Below are 23614 nucleotides of genomic sequence, written 5' to 3' on the forward strand. Positions count from 1 at the left end.
GGGTGCTGCATCATAGATACAAGGGGCAGCATGAGCCTGTGTTGAAGCTTCTAATCAGCAAGGCCAAGTTGAAATTCAGCTTAGAAAATTGAAACAAGTGAATAAATGGAGCCATTATGAACAATAATATTTATTTTATAGTATAATTGTAAATGTTAAAGTACAAAAGTACATTAAAAGAAAGCTGAAATCAATTTAAAAACAATCAGCATCATTATTTTAAAGTCTCTTTAAAATTTTGCATAAAGCCCCATATACATATGGCAGAAATTCTGTTGCTTTATTCTTCTTTGAGTGCATACATGACATCATCTTGGCTAACATTAAGTCGAATTCGCATATGTAGATATTTACTGCTAGACTCTAGTAACAAAAGTCTGCACGTACCAAGCCGTGACGAAATTGCCATTATGTCTGATATGGTAGGAGTTTGCAGGCCTTCAATTCTACATAGTGCAACATGCTGATGAAATATCTAAACAAATAAACAAGAATTCTACTAGTCAATAAGATCAGAACAAGCATCAAAAGGAATAAGTAAACCTCCTCACTGCCTTGCAAAAGTACTTGAACTAATGGTTTATATTTTTGTAATACTGTGTATAATGTATTCTGAAAATGATAGAGATTTTCAAATGTTTCCTCCATTGAGCATACACAAATGGAAAGTTTATCCGAGCTGTTTTATTATTAGTTATGATACAGCAAATGGACTTGCTTTCAATGTGTTAAAAATAGATTAAGTAGGTTAGCTGCTAAACTGGCTAGAAAAAATTGAAGCTCATGGAACATTTAGTCCATGCATTTCTGTGAATTGTGACCTAGATGTTAAATCGATCGCACTGCACTGACCCTAAGTATTTGCATGCTTTGAATACAGCTACAGCCTTCTGGATGAGCTAAAAGGCTGAACAAATTTAGCATTCATTATTTTTAATATTACCTGCTGAACTGTTGCCTCTTCCAGTCCTAACCTGCGAAATTCTGCAATAGTGGCTTTCAAGAAAATTTGTTCCTGTAGTGAAGCATTCCTAAAAACAAGAAAATACCATGTTTCATTAGCTGAACATACAATTTTGCTGCATAGAGAATGGGATTTGATTCAATAGACTTTTGATAAAAGTATATTTCCTTCTAAAATTTATAAGCATAGAATGACTAAATAACTATAGGTTTATAGGATAATAAAGGCCGGAGACAGAATAAAATTGAATTGTAAAAGCAAACAGTACTACCTGAACATACAGCATTAATAAAGCATGATCTGAAACCACAGTTTGAAGCTGGTTTACAAATCACAGCTTGTCCTAACTGTAATGTTCTGTTATGCATGAATTTACAATTCATTGAATGAACACAGAGCTATTCCTCTGCTTTAAGAAACTACTGCACTATATGAAATAGGAGGTGCTCTTAAGAGGCTGTCTAACCATAGACAGGAGTGAACTTACTAAACCAAGCAAAGAAGGGCTGGGGGAGAAAGAGGAAAGCATTTCTAAACCATGATCTATGTGTTGTTCACATGGAAACTCAAACTATAGTATGGTTCTTAACTATAGTTAGCACAAACCATGGTTTCACTTTGCCCGAACTGCATGACTGAATCTCTGTTGTTTACCGCCATTGGTTTTACTGCATTAAAGTTTATAAGACTGTGTTTGGGCCATGGTAACTACTTAAAATTTATACATATATATCACCAAATCTGATTTACCTCATGATCAGACACTACAGGTGACCTGCCCCTCTGGAGATACAAGATCATAGGTGGCTGCAGCAATGTAAGAGACTTTTGCTCTCAGCAAAAGAGCTACATGGCCAAACTGTTATATTACCTAATTGTATTTATGTAAGGAGATGAGAACATTTCATCCATGGCTTCTATAACATGTAACGTGCTGACCAATCCAGGGCTGCTCTTCTGACTAGCAAGTTCACAGATCTCCGTGGCTCTTCTGCAGATGTCAAGGCAACGTCTTGCATCTCCAGATAAAGCTGCTACCTAAAACAAATTGATTTGAAAAGGAAAATGTTTCCCATATTGCAATATACAGAAAGAATAACATACATTTTAATATACCATGTTTCTTACAGTCTAAGAAACTTTCCCTCTCATCTTTGTTAACTTGGCCTTCCCACATTCCTGTTACTGTTGTTAACAATTGAAAGGTGTGGATTCCCTTGGCAATGTCACCTCCCCACTCTTTCAGTTCTGCAAACAGCTAGGTGGCCAGTTTTTGCTGTCCAACCGTGGAGTTTCAGAGTATAAATGAAGGAGGCTACCAGAGCATCTCATATCTTAGGGTGCCCGTCTCCTCCCCTCAGAATGTCTAAGTCCCTTCTCCAAGGCCACTTTTGTACCCTTGGAGAAGTACCCAGAATAGTTCTTTCCAAGTTGGATGTGAGGAGAGGAGAGAGATTTGTGCACAGATCCCAAGTTCTGAGTGATTTGCTAGCCCTGGAGCTGGAAACCTGAGCAATTCTATGGCTCTCAAAGGGCCATAGGATTGTTCTGTAAATTCAGTTATGGGATTAGGTGCACTAGCTCCAATATGCATTTAGTTCAGCAGTCAGAATGTTTAAATGTATCTCATTCCATTTCTTAAGAGCAGTATTAATTATCCCCAGATTTTCAAGCAGAAAAGCAGGGTTATTGGTATACTGAAATTACCTTTCGAGAAACAAGCTGAATGGCATCTTCTTCAAATGCTGTCAACTCACCCACTCTGGCTGAGATAATCTGCTGTAACTCTTTGTAAGTATATGGCTGGAAAGACATTCTGGTGAGACCCTAGAGTATACAACACACTGAATTGTTAGTGGCTAGTATCTTAAGGCCTTAGTTAACATCAAGAACTATGGTCCCACATTTCAAACTGAGATTCTTCAAAATTTATTTTTGACATTGTTCTAAATCCTCTAAAGACTTGCAGGAGCAGTTTTTCACCTTAACCACATTCTCTTGCTATAAAATCAATTTGAAAACTATATTGCAATCTGCTCACTGTAAATAGCAAAAGTGTATGCAAAGATCTACCCAAAACAAGGAAGTTCTGCCTTCATGTAAATCATTTGAGTCAAAAGTGAACAGATTATAAGTATATATCCAGAGGTACCAGTCTGTCACAGTATCTAAAGGTTTTGCAACCTAAGCTTAACACATTTCTATTCAGTCATAGACAAGTCAGAGGCTGTACCTATGGAGATCTACATAGCAAGTTTAGTAACTTGTGGTTTTTCTCTATCCAGAATACATTTTACATGAGCTGGAAACAGTGAAATTAGATCTTCACTTTTTTAACTTCTAGTAATAAGTCAAGGCTATGGCTTTCCCAGTTGCAATGTATGGCTATGAAAGCAGGACCATAAGGAAGGCTGAGCACCTAAGAATTGAGGCCTTTGAATTGTGGTGCTGGAGGAGACTCCTGCGAGTCCCTTGGACTGCAAGGTGATCAAACCAGTCAGTCCTAGAGGAGATCAACCCTGGCTGCTCTTTAGAAGGCCAGATACTGAAGATAAAACTCAAATACTTTGGCCACCTAATGAGAAGGAAGAACTCACCGGAGAAGACCCTAATGCGGGAACAATTGAAGGCAAAAGAAGGGGAGGGCAGAGAATGAGGTGGCTAGATGGAGTCACCGAAGCAGTCAGTGTGCGTTTAAGTGGACTCCGGGGAATGGTGGAGGACAGGAAGGCCTGGAGGAATGTTGTCCATGGGGTAGCGATGGGTCGGATGTGACTTCGCCACTAACAACAACAAATAATCCAAGGCATTGTTACCTGTGAGCCACTCAATTTGTTCAGAATTATCCTTGTGATAATAATGCTGATACTTTTGCAGAATGCTGATGCACTCATTCCCATTAACATGACTTGCAAAATACCCAGTTACAAACCGTCTCTCTTTTTTTCCACTAGTATCCCTGTTTTGCAATCCTGTTAACCAAGTGGTAAGTAGGGCAGAGAACATGCTTGGCATGCAGAATGTTCCATGTTCAATCTCCAGCTTTTCCAGTTTGGGCTGGAAAAATACCTGCCTGAAATCTCAGAAAACTGCTGCCACTCAGTGCTGACATTGGGCTAGATGATTCTGAATAAGGCAGTTTTGTATTTTTGGAACACCATAAAACCTTAGAAAAATGCAATGCACACAAATGTGGTTCAATTGACATAACTATTACTACAGGATTTTCTGCCATTTAGATACCACATTCTGAAGTAGCATGTTCATTACGAATTATCAAAGGATTTGCCACATTTATCATACCATTAATAAGGGACAGTCTAAGTCCAATAACAGGATTTCCAGTTATAATCCACCTAGAGACCAAGGACCCACTGTTACAAGTTTATACACCATAAATTTGTTTGGATTGGGGGTACAAATAAATGAGAATGATTCATTGAGCACCAGAAGAAATGCTGGCGGGACAAAGCAATATAAAATTGTATAACCACAATTGTTGTTACTTGAGAAGTCGTGTCCGACCCATCGCGACCCCATGGACAACATTCCTCCAGGCCTTCCTGTCTTCCACTATCCCCCAGAGTCCACTCAAGCTCACACCAACTGCTTCAGTGACTCCATCTAGCCACCTCATTCTCTGCCGTCCCCTTCTTCTTTTGCCATCTATTGTTCCCAGCATTAGGGTCTTCTCCAGGGAGTCCATCCTTCTCATTAGGTGGCCAAAGTATTTGAGTTTCATCTTCAGGATCTGGCCTTCTAAAGAGCAGTCAGGGTTAATAAAGCTGAAAGGACATACCAGTCTGCTAGTTACTCTGTTCATCATAATTCTCTCTGGCAAATCCATGGTGTTAGCAATGGCCAAGACAATCAGCTTGGAATTTTTCTGGGTTGGCCAGTCAAAGAGATTGTACATCACATTTTGTTTTCGGGTCCACAAGAGATCAAGCTAAGTCAAGAAGAAAAGGATAAAAAGTTACAAAGCAAGGCAAAACACAGTACAAAGATTTTGGATAGCTGCTTTCAACTATACTTTTCCTTAAGTGTATGTGGTATTCTGGAGAACAGGAAGGGGAAAAGCAAAGCACCATCATCCTATGAGGAATCCTGGTGGTGCCTCCAGTTCCAGCATTTTGGAGGGTGAAGGAGGTGGTGAGGCAATCCTCTTCTCCATTTTGCTCAGCTCCACACTTGTTTCACCCTCCACTGGATGCCAATAATCCTCCAGCCACACTAAATGATGACCTAAGTGACTTTTTTTGGCTGAAGAGCAGGGCAAAAATGTTCTAAATAAAAATGGTCCTTCAGTTTCATAGTATAAATCAAGAGCATTAGACCTTCAGCATTTCCCTAGTTCTCAAGCTGGGCAGGCTAAAATAATTTATTTCTAATATTGTAAGAATTCCCAAATTACCTCATCTACTACAAGTATTACTGTTTTCCTTTTTGATCCTGGCCCGCAGAACATCTTTTCCAGGAGAGCAGCTGCATGGATAGCAGTTGCCTTTTGGCCTGTCATCAGCTAAAAAGAATTGAATAGAGACTCAAATTAAGATTTGTGAAAGGCAATAATGGATTCTGCTCTATGAAGAATAGACTTCTACACATGTTCAGTGCTTACTTTCCTAGGACTGTAGATAAAGGCTGTAATCCTATACACACAAACCTGGCAATAAGTCAATGGGACCCCCAAAAACCAGGGATTTATTTATAAAAAGTGTATTTATTTTTTATGTTCATCCTTCAGTCATCTTCAATGTACTCTCCATTTCATGCAATACACCTATCAAGATGTTTTTCCTACTGGTCAAAACAGGTTTTGAACTCATCAATTTGGATGCCTTTTAGGTGCTTCTGCTGTTTTTCGTTTTACCTCTTCAACATCGGCAAAACATTTTCCTTTGAGGACTTCTTTCATCCGGGGAAACAAAAAAAAAAGTGACAGATGGGGTAAAACTGGGTGAATACGGAGGGTGGGGCACAATGGTCATACCACTTTTGGTCAAAAACTGCTGAACACTCAGCTGAACCAAATTTCACTGTCACACATTGTTCATGTAAATCAGCCATCGCAAAATAGGTAAAGGAGTTGAAAGTCTCCCAAAAATCCTCCCTGAAGCTGAATGCAACCTCTCACAACAACCCAGCTGGATACACTGATACAGATGGGTTCCTAAAACACTCATTTAGTGATCCTGTACTACAAGAGGAAGATAATTCCTGTTATTTTGGGTCCCCCTTGTACATGCATAGGGGTCAAACAATGGGATAATGTATGGATTGTTATTAAACTGTGGCTTGTTAAAATGTAAATTACTGTGGTGTCTGGACCCAGGTGTGCTAATAAGCCTGGCTTGTTAACCATGAACAACCCATCAAGAAAAACCATGGCTTGTTGGGTTTTGAAGTATGGGTTGTTCAACATGACTTATCTTGGCCAGTGCAATGACAACCTGCAGTCAATCCATATGCAACCTTTACTGTGGGTTATCATGTTGATTGAACCCTGTCCCTCTAAGTTCACCTTCTACTACCACCTTTACACATGATTTAAGTACTGCTAGAAGCAGTGCAAAATAGGAATATGTATTTCCTTGCAAAATTCCTTCTTCAAGCAAACCATTATAAACCCTAGATGCACGTTCAAACATTCCATTGTAATAGCAAGGATGCAGAGGCATACCTATCTACTCCTATGCAATCTTTAGTGACACCAGATCACCTCTAGGCATTTGGTGAACCACTTTCCTTGGCCATTTCATATTTAATGAGCTGTAAATAAGAAGTGATGCTCTGGCAACCTGCCAAATAGTGACAGAATGAAGTGGGTATTTTTCTCTCTAGTTGTATCTAGTGAATTATATAGTTAGCACTTATCTAAGCACATTCTTAATGGGAAAGCTTGGTCATCTGTTCCTACCTACAAGGTCAGAAAGCATATAACCTATCAGTTAGAACAATTTTAGGCCATTTATTCAGATAAACCCAAGAGCCTGACCCAATACTTTTCAAAGCAAGAAGCCTTAAAACACATCTGCTCACCTTTAAGATCTGTACATATGCTTGGTGGGGATCAGTCAACTTCATGCCATTAATCTCTATAAACTGGAAAGATGGTAACTCATCTTTTTCTGCTGCCTGCTGGAGAGAACGAATGGCCTCATGGACTGTTGCTGTTTTGCCTGTTCCAGGAACTCCAGAAATGTACATACACCTGAAAAGCAAGACAGCCAATGTGGTATATATATTAGTATGAAGGAAGTAGTGCTTACTTCCGTGTGTGATTCATAAAAATAAACTTTTGAGTTATCCACTTCTTATAGGAACCTGCCTAAGACCAGGTAAGTTTATTTGTCCTTCTACTTATACTGGATCCTTAAAAAGATGCCAAGGATTGAAAATGGATTTTTCTTTTCTTGCACGCAAATCGCATGCTGTATTTACCACCATATTTCTTCTTCCTGAGCATTAGTTAAGGCTGTTGAAGAAGTCTGAAAGATGTTTTTTAACATCTGCTAAAAGTATAAAGACAAAACCTGCACAAATATGAGAAGCATATGGCATGGCTACAGCCTCAAAACTTAATACAACAAAAACCCCCCAGATATCACATTTTAGCAAAATAAATCCACTTCCTCCCATCATCATTACATATGATATGGATGTTCTCCTCCTTGTATATGTACAGAAAGTTGTTAAACCTCTTATTTAGCTTAAAAAAAAACCTGATTTGGAAAATACTCACCCACCATTTCCATCAATGAGTTTGCTTTCTATAAAGCTATAGATATCCTGGAATTCCTTTTCACGACAGGGCAAGGACTGTGGGACAGCAGACACGTGTAACCTTTGATTAAAGCATATCAAGAGGAACTATTGCTTACAGAAATATTCAAGATCCTTTTCTAATCAAGCCACTTGACACAAAACAGATAATGCTATGCGTAAGAAGTATTCTAATACAGATGGACTAGGAAATCCGTGTCCTTCAAATATTTTGGTTCACAAGTCCCATCAGCCCGACCTTGTGGTGAAGGGTGAGGGAGTTGTGGGCCAAAGGAACACACATTACTCAGTCCTATTATAAAAAATTGTTTTTAAAGTACTTGTGCCCTAAGGGGGGAACACATTAAGCTCAAACACACCAAAGTTAAATTTCCAATTTTTTAACTTTGGAAACCAAGAAAAATATGATATTAAATATGCATCCTTTTAAAGATGCTATAGCATTATGGCTAGGTTTTATAAATACTTTACACACAACCCACAGGGAGTTATTCTGAGTTCCTTAAATGTAGGGTTCTTTCTCCTTTTTTATTAAAAATCAGGATCCCCACCCACTTTACCTAATTCTAGCCTCTTCAAGTGCATTAGCTGGGTTCTCTGCAATTTGAGTTCGTCTGCGAATTCTTGGGGTAGCATTACGTGGAGTCTGGGGAATTCTTGGCTCAGTCTGCAAAGAAAAATCATATCCATAAAAATGAGTGCTACACATTTTGCACTGTACTGAATAAAAATTAGTGTCAAAAATCTGTAAAAACCTTTTAAAATATCAAGATCCCACAAAACAGTAGAGAAATGTGAAAGTTTTATGCTGTTCAACTTCAGATGTAGCTACAAGGAAAAGCAAGAGGTATGGTCTATCAAAAAGTGGCTTGAGAATATAAGAGACCTGTCCAACTGGGACAAAATACATCTCCAAATGTAAGCTGAGATTAGGCTTTCTTTCTGATGCCTGCCCAAGTCCTTGTCTGTCATATTTGCAGAAAGTAAGCTGCTCAGACTGGAACACACACACACACACACACACACACACCTCGTTTCTAAATTTGGACACGTTTTTTAAATTGTTTTAAGTACTCAATTTTTTCTCTGTTCTTACATTTGAATGTCTTAAAAAGTAGTTTTATCACAAAAATGATAAAAGTAGTAAAACCAATGTAAAGAAGAATAAGTTTATTTTGACATAAGCATTACATTCTATGTCAGATAAATATATTAGACTGCAATCTTATCCAAACTTATGTGGTAGTAATTCCCATTGAATTCAGTGATTACAGAGGTGCCCCATAGTTTGACCAACTCTAACTTTGAATGATCCAAAGTTTGAACATTAGAATTAAGATAAAAATCACTCCGCAGTTTGAACAAAACTTCTAAGTTTGATCTGCGAACAAAGTGAAAAAATGCAGTTGCAGTGAAAACGTCATTGGTTGTACACCCAAGTCGGAAAAAAGCCTCGATGTGCTGAATGGATTTGTTTCATCTTGACTCAGCTGATCTTGTCTTGTCTTGAACTGATTCAGGACATCAAGGCAGCCACAATAGCACTGGGGAACTGTGTTCAAAGCGAGGGGATTAATGGCAATGTGTCTTTTACTGTCATTTTTTTTCTTAAACACTCACCGTATTTTTTAAATCATACCTTGTATATAACCTCGAAATTAGTTAGTTACAGGAGTCTGTATCTGCTGTTTAAGTTTACTGAAATGGGTATTGCTTAGGGTTTGGGAACATATTAATTCAGTTTTCAGTATTTGAAATTGGGAAAATTGCTTTAAACTTTGAACGATTCACAGTTCAAATGATCTACTGAAATGAATTAAGTTCAGAGTCTGAGACACCGCTGTACTTCTGAGTTGACATGCACTGACAGTACCAAAGGTGCCACAAGACCTTTTATTTGTGCTGCAATACACTAACTGTCTGTAGTAATTAATAATTATCACTATTCTAGGTTTCAGCACAGGGCTTGGGTGAGAGGAAAAAAAACTAAGAAGAAGTTTTAAGCTATCTCTATTGGGAACACCAAATTAGCGACGTACAGCCTAGGAAAATGAAGATGATCTTATTTTTCCCTAATAAAGAGACCCAAAGAACAAAGACAGAGCAAAGAGATGAAGAGAATGATACTTAAAAGTTTGGATGTCATCCATACAGCTCCAGGTGGCTACCAACTTTTCTTCTCAGATGGTTCTTAGTTATTACCTTTTATTGTAGTTTTGAATTTCCAAAACTTCTAAACAGGACAGTTTGTTTATCTATGTACAATTGGCCCGAATAATTGCAGATCAAAAATTGCTGAAAACCTTGCAACAGATCTTACAGTTTTGCTTGGATTCTTGGCAGGTTTCCTATCAGATGGTTTTCTTGACAGTTTTGGAGTGGACCTCACTTGCTTCTTAGGTGTACAAAGCACCTCAGTGTCTTCTTCATCACTGCTACTGCAATCAGAACCTTCTAGGAAAGGAAAGTAATTCTCTTCCTTGTCCTTCTCTCCAGCTTCATTTAATACACTAAAGGAAGGAAATGGATCAAACCCATCTTTTACTTTTTAATCACGGTAAATTCTTGGATAAACTGTATTACCTACTCAAAAATTAAAATAGTAAAGAATGCTACATTTATCACGATTACGTGATTTTTATAAGCTGGTTAAAAAAGTCTGTTCACAAGATCCAAGGGCCTGTAACAATAAAGCACATTTCATGGGAAATGGGAAACTACCTAAGTACTTACAGCATTCTTAACAGTCCCAATACTATGTGTAATTCCCATTATTATAATAAATGAGATGTGGGTAGAGAGATATTATAGTACTATTATTATAATCATTGCTGCCGTCATCTACTTTTCTTGTAAGACGCTAACATTGCATACACCTAAGAAAAGCCCAAAGGGTAAGACCAAAAGCCTGTTCCCATGGTGCTTATTCAGTGGTCATAGGATCATTTCATATGTATTTCACAAACATGGAATCCTTGAGCTATGAGTTGCCTGCAGGAAAACTTTTCCACAAAAAAGACATTCTCACCAAAGCTGTTTTGCAATGCGAGTAGCAGTCACCTCTGCACATTTCCTGCGTAAACGTGGAGTCAGTGCTGGGCTCTTGGTTTCCGATTCATGTCCTTCATCTAAGCTACAGAGAAAGAGTGATACAGGTTTTTCTGTTTTCCTTGGATGGCACATTGATCAGGTTTGCATTTTTGCTGTGGTTCATCCATGGATGCCATCCTAAATATTCCAACTGAGTAGACATGAATAAGATTATAGTGTCAACCTTCTTAGTTTTCCATTCATATCTTATTCATCTTCTAAGTCCTACTCAAGAAATTGCTCCAAATTGTATTAGATAATGCAAGGAAAATGCTTCATGGATAACATTTTCATGTCTAACTCCCCAATGTATGCTGTATATCAGTGGTTCTCAACCTGGAGTCTACAGACCCCAGGGAGGGCATGATATCATCACAGGGGGCCCGCAAAGTCTTGAAGAATTTTTTTTTTTTTGCAGTTAAATCTGAATGAACCAATGAGTGAATGAATGAAAACAAAAGGGAATGGGAAATGGAACAAAATCTTAATTTTCCATGCTTGTTTTGTAAAAAGTTGCTTTTTTAACATATTGCCTCAATTAAAAACAATCAGAGGTATAAATTGGCTATGAGAGTAGCTGGTGGCAAATAGCTGCGTTTGGTATTTCTGCACATGCAAGTGAATGATGCTGAGTGCCAGAGAGAAAGCACATGACATTTCTTGCTATTGCACAGACAATCAACGACTGCAGGGCAAAGAAAGCCAAGCTTCAGACATTGTCAGTGTGGTGGTCTGCAGCCACAAAAGGTATTTAAAGGGGGTTCATGGTGAAGGAAAGGTTGAGAACCACTGCTGTATATAATATAAAGAAGAGGAAGGAGCATTTTATGGTCACTGAAAACTATCAAGGAAGGTAAGGATCACTTTGGGATCTCCAGTGAAAGTTTGACTTTTTAACCCCCTCTTTAAAACAGTAGTCCCTTGTGGTAGATGACAAACTGCTCCTAAAAGCCTGGCTGGGACATACAAAATGTATATTCCAAAAGGCAACATTGTAGCACCTCATAAAATCCAGTGTGCAGATGGTTGAAAATCTGAGAAAGAAGATTTGGAAAGCACCTTCAGCAGCATTTTTTAAAAAAGAGGGCTCACATTGCATCAAGCAACCTTTACTTTTCCAAGTGTGAAAAATGCAGAGAGGTCAACTGCACCCCTAAAAATGAAAAACAAAGCCACAAATATACTGGGGGGACACCTCCTCCATTCTATCCCTTCTGAGCAGGAAGCCCAGTTTCTTGCAGGGGGATTAAAATTCCAAGTGTCCCTTCCCTGCACCATGGGAAGCAGCAACTTAGGGGGAACTGGGGGAGGCAAGGTAGGCATGTTTGACAAAAGCCAAATGAATCCCTTCCTCCTGTCACCAAGGATACGTCTTACAGTTTTGCAGGTTCCTACCATGGCTGCAGTGGGGGAAACAGTTGCAAAATGGTGGAGCATCTAGGGACGCCAGATTTCCCTCCATGGAACAGAGTGGGAAGAGCCCATTTCCACAAAGCATACTATAGCTGTTCAAGAAACTGCTCACTCCTGACCTGTCAAATTTGACAAGTCATTGCTGGACTTCTGAGTGCCTTTTGAAACCATTGGCCATGGTATCCTTCTGGATAGGCTGGCCAGGTTGGGAGTTAGAGGCACTGCTTATGCAGTGGTTCTGCTTCTACTTGGCAGTGTGATTCCAGAAGGTAGTGCTGAGGGACTTTGGCTCTTTACCATGGCTATTATGCCACACAGTACTGCAGGGTTCCATATTATCCCCCATGCTGTCCAACATCTACATGAAACCCCTGGGAGAGGTCATCGGGAGGTTTGGGTTGAAGTGTCATCAGTATGTTGATGACACTTAGTTCTACCTCTTTTTCATCTGAACCAGGTGTGGCTGTGACTGTGCTAAACCAGTGTCGAAGTGATGGACTGGAAGAAGGCTAATACATTGACGCTTAACCCAGACAAGATAGAGATGCTGTTGGTAGTTGGGTCCTCTGTCCAGATGGATGATATCAACCCTGTCATGGCAGGGTTGGACTCGCCCAAAGGATAGAGTTCAGAACATAGGGGTGCTTGTGGACCCAGAACTGTCCCTGCCATACCAGGTGAGTTCTGTGGCCAGGAGTTGGCTGATTTATCAACTTTGTGCCTATCTGGACAGGCAGAACCTGGCAACAGTGATCCACGCCCTAGTAACCGCTTGTTTGGACTACTGTAATGCACTTTACGGTGCTTACAGTGATATATAAAGCCCCAAATGGTTTAAGATCTGGACAGCTAATGGAACATCTCCCATACATGCCTGCCTGGACCCTAAGGTCATCATCAGGTGATGACCATCCAGGAGCTACCTGTAAAGGATACAAGCAGCTGTGGCACCGTTTGTGGATCCAGCTCCCTAGAGAGGTGTGCCTGGTGCCAACGCTCTACACCTTTCGGCACCAGGCTAACCCCTTTTTATTTTCTCAGTATTTTAATTGTTGAAATTTTATATTTTATTTTTTTGTGGCACTGTCACTTATTTTACTTGTTATTGATTTCATATTCTGCTCTTTTCTGTTATTGGTTATGTATTTCATTTTTATTGATCATGACTGCAGTCATTCTTGATTTTATCTTATTATGATGTTGGGTTTTGTTTTATATTTCAAATGTTTGTAAACTGTCCAGAGTTGACTGGCTATAGGCACAGTATAGAAAAATTTTAAATGAATGAATGTAGGGAGGGGAGAATACTTGCCTGCAGCCTGTGCTAGGCACTGAAGAGGGTGGGGAACTACAGATGTTGGCCAGCAGCCAACTATCCTAGAGAGTAGCTAGCACAGAGGCTCCTGCTTTTGAATCCTACCTGCCACATTTGAACAGAACAGTTTGGCAAGTGTGAGCGTGCAAGAGCACTTTTTTTGCACAAAAGAGACCATTAAACTAATTACCAAGGGGGAATCATGGACATGATGCCCCCATTAGGTTTGCAAAGGAGGGCTCCAGACTATTTCTGTGTTCACCAAAACCTGTTTTTTCCCAGCTGTGGTGAGCTAGAAATGCCATGTCCATGGAGGAGGAGCAGAGGACCTTGATTCTCCTGCAGTATTTCTCGGGATATCTGCAGGAAGACCAAGTGGAGAGGAGCCATGATGTACCTGATCATCTGTTGGCCACACTATGGTCCCTGGGACAAGGAAGCTACCATGTGTGGCTTTTTAAGTGACAAGCCCAAGTGTCATGCCAATGGCCACACATAAGGTTTTGGGTGGGGCTGTGGCTCAGTACTGAGTTAGATGAGTCCATAGCCTGGCTCAGTATCAAATAAGATTCCTATAACCCTGTGACATGATGCTGCTACTTACTCTGTGGTGCTGTATTTCATAGCAGAAGTCCCAGTGAAGCCTTGTATCCTCCGGAACGGTGATAGATGTCTGTTTTTTCCTTCAGAATGGTCTTCCAGTGGTCTGATGTCTAGAAACAGATCTTCTTCATCACTATCACACGATATTTTTGGAGGAGAACCTTTGATGCCATTGAATGTCACTTTCCGTTTCAGGACTGATCGTTCTACAGGCTCGGTGAAATCATTGTCTAAAAGGTCAGCCTTGTCTTGCTTAGCAAACGTGCCTCTGGGAGATTTTCTAGGGCCTTAAAAACATATCAATGTAGATTTTTAGTGGTGCTTATTAGGTAATGGTTTGAATTAATTTTGAACCATAGAAGTCAACCTAACTAAAGGTTACATTTCAGTTGAAAGCATTTAGCAACACAAAACAGACCAGCTTTAAACCTGGAAGGTTATGCTATTGTTTGGAGTTCAATTGTTTGGGTCAAAACATGCATATGCTTTTCCTCTTTTACTTAACATATTTGTTTCATAGCATTGCTCATCACTAACACTACCTTAATATTTCTGCTTGTATGTCCAGCCAATGAAAGGTAAAAACAGTTTAGAAACCTCTTATACTCATTTTACACCTATAGAAAAACAGCAGTTTCATTTGCACCCTTGGAAATACACAAAAAATAGCAGTGAATTTTGTATCATTTGCAAATTAAGAAAGAACTACTCTAATCTGGTACAGATTGTGTTACAAAATTAAAAACTATTTTGTACGTTTTATTTGTAAATTGAACAGATATAAAACCAGACTATGGGCATGTTTGCATGTCACACTAATCCACCCTGCAAATAAGCTGTGATATTTTCATTGTTTACTAAGCAGTCCACAATAAGCACAGCAGATGATCAAACTCATGGTGGGTTATTCTCTTTAGCAGCCTTCCAACCAGCTTTGGCATGTATCCCAGAACCTCTGTCTTCTCCACCCCTCCCCTCTGATCACCAAAAGTTTTTGCCATTTTGGCATCTGTGGAAGGGCAGTATTTAGTAATTAGTTCATAATTTCAGTAATATGTCATAAAATTTTCTCTGACACTTTCACAATAAAAAGCATCTGACTCTGCTGTTGTACAATTGTAGTTATTCACTATTAATTTAGGATTTTGCTGCTGCTTTTAGCTTGTTAATGTTTTAATGATCTACTGACTTTATGCTTTTAATATTTTGCAAGCCACTTTGAGCAACTCTTTTTGGAAGAGAAAAATGGGGTAAAATGCATAAATATTTATATTTATTTATTAGATTTCTAACCCACCACATTAGACATATGGCTCATTGCCAGCTTCCAGAGCTATCATCTAGCAATGTTTTTGCAAACCATAATGTTTATGTGCAAAATTATTTGGAAACATACTGTTCAACATACTGTTAAGCTGTAGTTTTTTCTTTGCTCCTGGGGTGCCACTGCCATTGCCAACTCTTTGGGAATGTCTTTGCTTAGAAAGGGAAGACCTGGAGGCTGAGTGTCTGGATTCTATTTCTGTTATGCCATTCTTGCTGTTTTTGGTACTCTGAGCGACCTTCTTAGTTTCTACTTTGGGAGAGTGAATAGCATGCGAGGAAGCCAAGTGATACTCAGTTGTAAGGCTCAAGTCTTTAGTCTTCATCTTAACGGAATCTTTCAACTCTGCCAATAAGCTAGGTGGCAGTGGTTTAAGCTTTTTTCCATCCCAAGATTTGCGTATAAAGAAAATTTCTTCACCCTTTGGCACAGATGGCAAAGCTTCATATGGGGTCAATGGGACAACCTAGAAAATTAGCAAAATACCAGAAGTGTTTTAATTCAAAACAGATTTTTACCTAAAGAATACTGAAAACATGATGTAATCAAAATGTAAGAACAGCCATACTGTGTGAGAGCAAGGGTTTATATAGTTTAGCAGTTTGTTCACATAGAGGTTGAGCAACTGACCAGAGGAAACCTTAAAGTCAAGATTTAAGTCCAATAACATCCTTCTAGCTGGTTTTTTTTTTTTTAAAGCAACTGGTATATACAGTGGTACCTTGGCTCACGAACTTAATCTATTCCAGGACTCTGGTCATGACCCAAACTGGTCGTGAGCCAAGTCAAATTTCCCCATAAGGGTCACTGTAAATAAAGTTAATCCGTTCTGGAATTATTTTTTTTACTCACAAAAAATTGAAGCAAGGTGACAAAGAACAACAAAGATCGCGGCCATCTCCCCCCCACCCGCAGCGATTGTGTGGGGTGGGTGAAGAGAGGTGGGTGTGGGCGCGCTTGGGCAAGGAACACAGGTGCAATTGCGGCCATCTACCGCCCAGCACAACTGTGATCGTGCCCGTGCAGGGAAGGTGGCGCACTCGCGATCGTCACCCAATGCAGAGTTTGTGACCTGCTGCAAAATTTTTATGAATTACTGTTCGTGAGCTGATTTGGTCGTAAACTGAGGCATTTTGTGAGCCAAGGTACCACTGTATAAGCATATTGCCTCTAATGCTGAAGGTAACACATAGCGATTAGGACTAATAGCAACAGATACCCTTATCATCGGTTAATGTGTCAAATGCCCTTTTAAAAACATCTAACTTGTCAGCTTACACTACTTTTTGTGGTGGCAAATACCGTAGTTCAAATGTTAACCTAATCTTCAAAGCTGTGTTAAACCTCTAAGGTTATTGTTTAAAGTAAAACAAAATATCAGGCATGAGAAGATATTTTCACTCCCTATGACCTCAAAACATTAATCAAAACCATTCTGAAAATAGTAAATAATCAAACAATGAAAATTGAAATCCCAACTTTATAATTAAATGGCTGGATTTTATACCAGTTATTTGTAGTTATCATACTATGCATCTAGGACTGTTTATATTAATCAGCCAATGTTTCTTTCACCTTTGACTCTTAATTGATATTTCTACATGAAAAATACTTACTTTATTTATTTATTTATTTATTTGGAATTCTTGTATGCCACCCCCTTCACATAAGCCTCAGGGCAGCTTCCAACAAGTAAATAAATAACTATACAAATACATATAAAAACTAGAAACATCCTGGTATAATGATTAAAACCCATAAGTAAAATTAACAATTATTAAAATATCGTTTAAATGAAAAGGTCTTGGCCTGGCGCCGAAAAACAAATAACGATGGCGCCAGGCGGACCTCCCTGGGGAGCGCATTCCGTAAGTGTTTCAAAAGAAAGCTCTGGTTTTAGACAATGCACACATGTGCTACTGTAGGTACCATTTTTAAAAAATTTGTTCACTCCACTGTGAAATGAAGAACCCTAAAACTGTATCTGCTACATGCAGTTTTTCTAAATCGGGTTAAAGTGGAAGTAAACTTGTACTTGGATTAAAAATAATTTTTGGAAAAAATCTATGTTCATTTAATCTAATCAGACTGGTGTCTTCAAGATGTGTTGGATTTCAGCTCCCATCATCTGGTTGGGAATTATGGAACTCACAATCAAGCATATCTGGTGGGCACCAAGTTGAGAGAGTCTATTCTAAACTGCTGCCACACTTGCTTTAGCAGTTGTTCAGAAAGTTTTGAACAAACACTACCTATTTATAAATGAATGATCACAAATTAAATGTAAAAATGCAGTTAAACTACCTGTCCTAAGGTTCCAGATTAGCTGCAATGTAACAAAAGGCAGCAGGTAACACTACTGCTGAAATGATATTCTAAGACTTGCAAGTGGGATAGACCTCTACTTTCATCGCTAAAGTCCAGTCTATAATTGTAGTGATATTTCAGCCTGCAGACTTCTTGAATGTTTCAACAAATATTGCACTGTTTTGCAAGCAGCAGTGTTATTCAACTGGCTTCAGGAACACAGGGTTTCAGGAAAAAAGAGCAACTGTAATGGTGCTTCCTGTACATGTTGTTATGGACCCATGCAAAATTTAATGTTTTAAAAGGTTTACAAGGAATGTTCTCCTCTCTTCCAACATATGAGTATGTGTACATACCATTATCTTACTAATAATAGATGTAACACATATATCAGTATTCCAGTCAGCTTTTTCATTCAAAAATATCTCCCGAGAATCTTCTTGTCCCAAAGACATTTGTTGACTGAGAGGTATTTCAGCAATGTGAGAAAACCATTCCACAACTGCATGTTTTTCCTGAGTACCTAGAATAGAAAATACAATTAAGAGCTGGAGCAAGAGTAGTTGAAGCAATTTAGCTGAAGAATGTTTTTTGTTCAATAAATCTGAGTGACAGCAAGTAGCAGTTTTTCATTTTATATCTTCAGTAAAACCTTACCATATCAACTAGCTCACCAAGGAAATTTTATGCACTTGCCGAAGTGTTGCAAAGATTTTTTTCAGAAATTTTCTTGGAATGCATGCTCTTGTCATATCAAGCAGTCAGCACTCACCTCGTACCTTCCAAAGAACCAACTTTTTCATGGTTAGTTGTCCACTTTATTCATCTAGTGAAGAAAGGCTTACTCACCTTCTACTGTTTTAAAGTAATTTCTTTAACAGTAAAGTCTATCCAAATCTATTTGACAACCACGTAACTTAAAAACATACAGTATTAAAAACATGATTAAAGCTGCCTTGTATCCAATATGGAAACATCTCAAAATAAATATTCACAACTAATATATTAGATTTTATACAACCTGTGCTATTTATTGTATTATATTATTTATTGTTTATATTATGCCGACTCATAGAATATTAGAGTTCTTCCTGATGTTCAGCCTGAGCCTAGCTTCCTGTAACTTGAGCCCATTAGTCTGTGTCCTACACTCTGGGATAATCAAGAAGAGACCCTGGTGCTCCTTTGTCTGACAACCTTTCACCTACTTGAAGAATGCCATCATATCTCCCTTCAGACTTCTCTTCTCCAAACTAAACATGTCCAATTGTTTCCATCTCTCCTCAGAGGCTTTGTTTCTAGTCCCTGGATCATCCTTATTGTTCTCCCCTGAACCCTTTTCAGTTTGTTTGCACCTTTCTTAAAACTGGGGGTGCTAAGAACTGGATGCAGTTCTATGATGCCCAACTAGTGCTGAGTAGAGGAAAACCAGTACTCCACATGATTTGGAAGTGAAAGTTCTAATGCAGCCCAAAATAGCATTTGCCTTTTTTGCAGCCCTATTATATTGTTGATTCATGTTCATCTTTTGTCTACAACTATTCCAAGATCCTTCTTGCTTATAGTATTGTTGAGCGAAGTATCACCACACCTTGTAACAATGCATTTGGTTTCCATCTTGAATGTCATTTGATTGCTCTCAGCCCAGCTCCCCAACCTATCAAGATCACTTTGAATTTTGCTTGTGTCTTCCAGGATATTAGTTACCATACCCAATTTTGTGTTATCTGCAGATCTGATAAACACTCTCTGCACTTCCTTATCCAAGTCATTAATAAAAATGCTGATGAGCACTGAGCCCAGGACCGAATCCTGCAGTACTCTAACTCATTACCTCTCCTCTGTTTGGTAAGGTGCCACTGATGAGCACACTTCCAGTTTGATTCTGTAGTCAACTGTATGCCCACCTGTTAGATCTAGCCTGCTTTTAGCTAGTTGGCTAATCAGGATATAATGGGGCACTTTGTCATAAGCTTTGCTGAAGCCAAGACATATAACATCCACAGAATTCCCACTGTTCATTAGGGAGGATACCCAATCAAAAAATGAAATCAGATTAGTCTGACAGGATTAGTTCTTGATAAATCCATGTTAGCTTCTAGTAATCAGTGCATTGTTTTCAATCAGTGCAGACTGGATGTTTTATAATTCAGTCCACAATTTTCCCAGGGATTGATGTCAAACCTACTGGTCTGTAGTTGTCAGGTTCTTCCTTTCTTCCCTTGTTGAAGATGGATATAACATTAGCCCTTCTTCAGTCAACTAGCACAGCCTTCCCCAACCTGGTGGCCTTCAGAGGCATTTGGACCACAACTCACAGAATACCCATCCAGCAGGGCCATTGACTGGGGATTCTGGGTGTTGCAGTCCAAATGTGTCTGGAAGGCAGAAGGATGGGAAAGGCTGATCTAGCACTACCCTGTCCTCCATGGTTTCAAAGATAATACAGTAGTTCTGAAAGTAGTACTACAGTAGTTCTTCTGCCAGTTCCTTTATTACTCTAGGATGGAGTTCACTGGGTTTTGGAGATCTGAACTCATCCAAACTAATTAGTTGATCCTTGACTATTTGCCTATCAATCTTGAGCTTCTATCCTGCCCGTTCAGCTTGAACTTCCCCTTTTTGTCAAGGATGCCCTACATCTTTTTTCTGGGAGAAGACAGAGCCAAAATAGCCATTCAGTACTACTGCCTTTTCTTTGTCATCTGTTATCATTTTGCCATCTACATCAAATAGCTGAACTCACTTTTCTTTAATCAACCTTTTACTTTGGACATAACTGAAGGTGACTTTGTTGCCTTTGTTATCCTCACTAGCATCAGTTCATTACTCAGTTTAGCCTTCCTGACACCTTCCCTGCAATTCTATGCTACCTGTCTGTATTCTTCCTTTGTAGCCTGGCCTTCCTTCCACTTTATATACACGTACTTTTTCTGTTTTCAGATCATTGTTTTTGTGAAACCACATGGGTTTTCTCTGTTGTCTTCTTCACTTTACCCTTATTGGAACTGTCTGTAGTTGTGCTTTTAGAATTTCCTTTTCTAAGATTTCCCACCCATCTTGGACTCCTTTTCCCATAAGAGTCACTTGCAATGAGACTTTGGTTATCATTGTTCTGAGTTTGTTAAATTGACCTCTCGAAACCCAGGGTACATGTTCAACTACATTTGGCTTTTGCTTTCTTTAGAAACAAGATTTCAAGTATGGTATGGTCAGTTTTCCCCAGAGTTCCCATAACTGCTGCTTTGTCCACTAGGTTTTCCATGCTGGTTAGAATCAAGTCAAGGATACCCATTCCTCTAGTTCTTTTCTCCACATTCTGTAACAGGAAGTTGTCAGCAACACATGTTAGGCAGGGGCCATGTTTGGCAGACTTTCTCTCCCAACTGATGTCAGAAGTCCCCCATAACTATGACATCATGCCTCCTTGAAACATTGGCAATTTGCTTTCTTGCCTTCTCCTTGACTCAGTGTTCAGTAAGTTTCCAATCATGGTGCTCCTTTTATTCCTTGCTCCATTTATATTAATCCAGATGTTCACTATGGGGATACTAAGTTCATCCTCCTTTATTTCTGGGCAGAGATGTGTTATCTTTAACATACAATGTGAGCCTACCTCCCTTTCTGTTCTTCTTGAGTAAGTTATATCCTTCAGTTGCTGAATTCCAATCATGGGAATCATCCTATCAAGTTTCACTTACACCTGTTATTTGCCCCTTGAATTAAATATTCAGGTATGTGCTGTTGTTTCCCATCCTCCAGGCATTAGTATACAGACATCAAGGACCACGTGTTTTATAGTCTAGCTTGCTTCCTAGAAGACTGGTTTTTGAAGACTATTTTTGGGCACTGTTAGTGCTGTTTTCTCCACTGTATTTTAACTGAGTTCTTTTTTAAACATTACTTATTGGATTCAAAACAAAATATTTTATCTGTATTTTATGACTGCACTGTGAGCTGCCCAGAGAACCTCTGGCTAGGGGGCAGCATACAAATGCAATAAATTAATAAATATTTAAATTAATAAATATTAAATGGTAACTTCCACAGTTAAATCTCCTTGACTACTTATTCCTTTTCTAAGTTATATTTTGCAGAGGATGAAAAAATGTTACACACACTATGTATAAATAAAATAAATTAACATATTTGTTTGATGTTTTAAAATTGTGCTGAGTATCTTTATCTTGCTTGGGGTTCAAGGATCTTTTGTGCCACAGGTACTGTTTTATAATCCTAACATTAATATTTAGCAAAAAATTGTAGTCTTACAGAGGCCACTTAGAATCTTTGTGTCTTAAATGTTAAGCCATGTTTTAAATTAAACAAATATCTGGTATAAGCCATCTTAATTAGCACTGGGAAAATAAATATGCAATGAATGGGTAAATACAAAGAAAAACTTACCATTTTCGTATAGTTTTTCAAGTCTGGCTACAGAGACCTGATCCACATTCTCACCTTCAACTAAAATAAACTCTCCAGGGAAAATGTGGACCTCAGTGTCATGTTTTCCATCTTTAATATCCAGTCCCCTAAAAAAAAATGAGACTATAAATGTATTGAATGTTCTTTTCCATTAATAGATACCACCAATGTTGAATGAACTAGAGATGTGAAAGCCTAGAAAAAAATCTGTGGGAAAATGTTTTTCCTTGAATTTTTCCATCCCTCCTCCCCCAGGGCATCACATTTTATGAAAGTCTAATCTTGAACTCTTTCCTTTCTAACTAACAGAGAAAATTGCAGGCTGGGATGGCAAAGAGATCAACTCTGCCACTTGCCCTGCTTTGCACAGAATGACTGTAAGCTTCCAAATTTGGGGGCTTACAATTGATGCCTTTAGGGGATTGTGCCCCTACATTTTATTAGGCACTTGAGAACACTTCTGATTTTGGGGTTTATAACCAACTAGAGTTGTCACAGCCAACTCTATTTCTCCCCTCCATCAAAGTGAAAACTATTTCCTGCTCCTATCTATGGTACTTACTTAGAAAAGCACTATGCACAGTAACAACAGCAAAAACAGTAAAAATGCCACCCAAATGCGAAAGGTAGATTTGCTTCACTTATTGCTCATCTATCTTTACTGCAGATTTATAAGCCTGCTACACAGTCTATCCCTTAACAGCCAGATACACACCTATAATGTGAGATCTGCAATTGCTTGTCTATACGGATAGCTTTTCCCAACCAAGAATAGATACGTTTTCTTTGGGTTCTTCTATTCATGATTTCTGTGGAGAGACAAGAATATGAGATCATTCCTGCATTCCGCAGCGCTTCCAAGAGCAAAGAGACTACTTTTTGCTAAGGGGGATTGATTCGCGATTTCTAGACCAGTCTTTTTCCTCAAGTGCGATGCTCCGAGAAAGCACAACTAGCTGAGTACAGGGCAGCATGTACAGGGCGGACGGATCTGCAACCTCCCTGCCGAGCCGCGACAGCCCTCCGACCTAAGCCTCCTATTCCGTACCCGATTCCACCTCTGAAGTAACTCGGTCACGAGCGATTCCGCTCCACTCTTCCAGCCCGACTAATCTGGCTGGGCAGGGGACGCGTGGGGGCCTCGGCGAAACGACTGACTTCCCTTCCGCCCCAGTCAGGATGAAACTTCGCGCCAAACCTGGGCCGCCCCGCCCCGGAAATCAAGGCAGAGACGCCCTCAAGAATTACGATTACGGCCGCCATGTTTGTTCCGGTTCTTCGAAGGCTGCAAAAGGCGGTAAATGGCAGGGCGGAAATGTCGGGCTGCCGGCCGCGCTTCCTTCTGGGAGGAAGTAAACCCCGAGCGGAAGTGAAATGGGGCCTG

The 23614-nt window shown here is 39.3% G+C and overlaps 1 protein-coding gene across 4 annotated transcripts in view; it reads right to left on the minus strand.

Annotated features, from left to right (window-relative positions):
* Window positions 1-212: 212 nt before the first annotated feature.
* The window catches only part of ORC1 (origin recognition complex subunit 1), a 30742-nt gene continuing 7340 nt past the window's right edge, over window positions 213-23614 (minus strand). Inside the window, exons 1-17 of one of the 4 annotated variants that reach the window (XM_044429929.1) lie at window positions 23279-23612; window positions 22946-23039; window positions 22210-22337; window positions 18159-18325; window positions 15568-15961; window positions 14173-14458; window positions 10779-10883; window positions 10071-10260; window positions 8311-8417; window positions 7710-7811; window positions 7007-7178; window positions 5379-5486; window positions 4764-4913; window positions 2672-2791; window positions 1836-2002; window positions 944-1031; window positions 213-475 (exon numbers count right to left, since the gene is read on the minus strand). In XM_044429929.1, the coding sequence (XP_044285864.1) occupies window positions 281-475; window positions 944-1031; window positions 1836-2002; window positions 2672-2791; window positions 4764-4913; window positions 5379-5486; window positions 7007-7178; window positions 7710-7811; window positions 8311-8417; window positions 10071-10260; window positions 10779-10883; window positions 14173-14458; window positions 15568-15961; window positions 18159-18325; window positions 22210-22337; window positions 22946-23034 (2568 nt within the window). In that variant the 5' untranslated portion in view covers window positions 23035-23039; window positions 23279-23612 and the 3' untranslated portion in view covers window positions 213-280. The other 3 variants (XM_044429928.1, XM_044429927.1, XM_044429926.1) reach the window with 3 other exon arrangements.

The sequence above is a fragment of the Varanus komodoensis genome, unplaced genomic scaffold, assembly GCF_004798865.1.
Source record: "Varanus komodoensis strain SLA01 unplaced genomic scaffold, ASM479886v1 scaffold20_1, whole genome shotgun sequence".
NCBI classification, from domain to species: domain Eukaryota; kingdom Metazoa; phylum Chordata; class Lepidosauria; order Squamata; family Varanidae; genus Varanus; species Varanus komodoensis.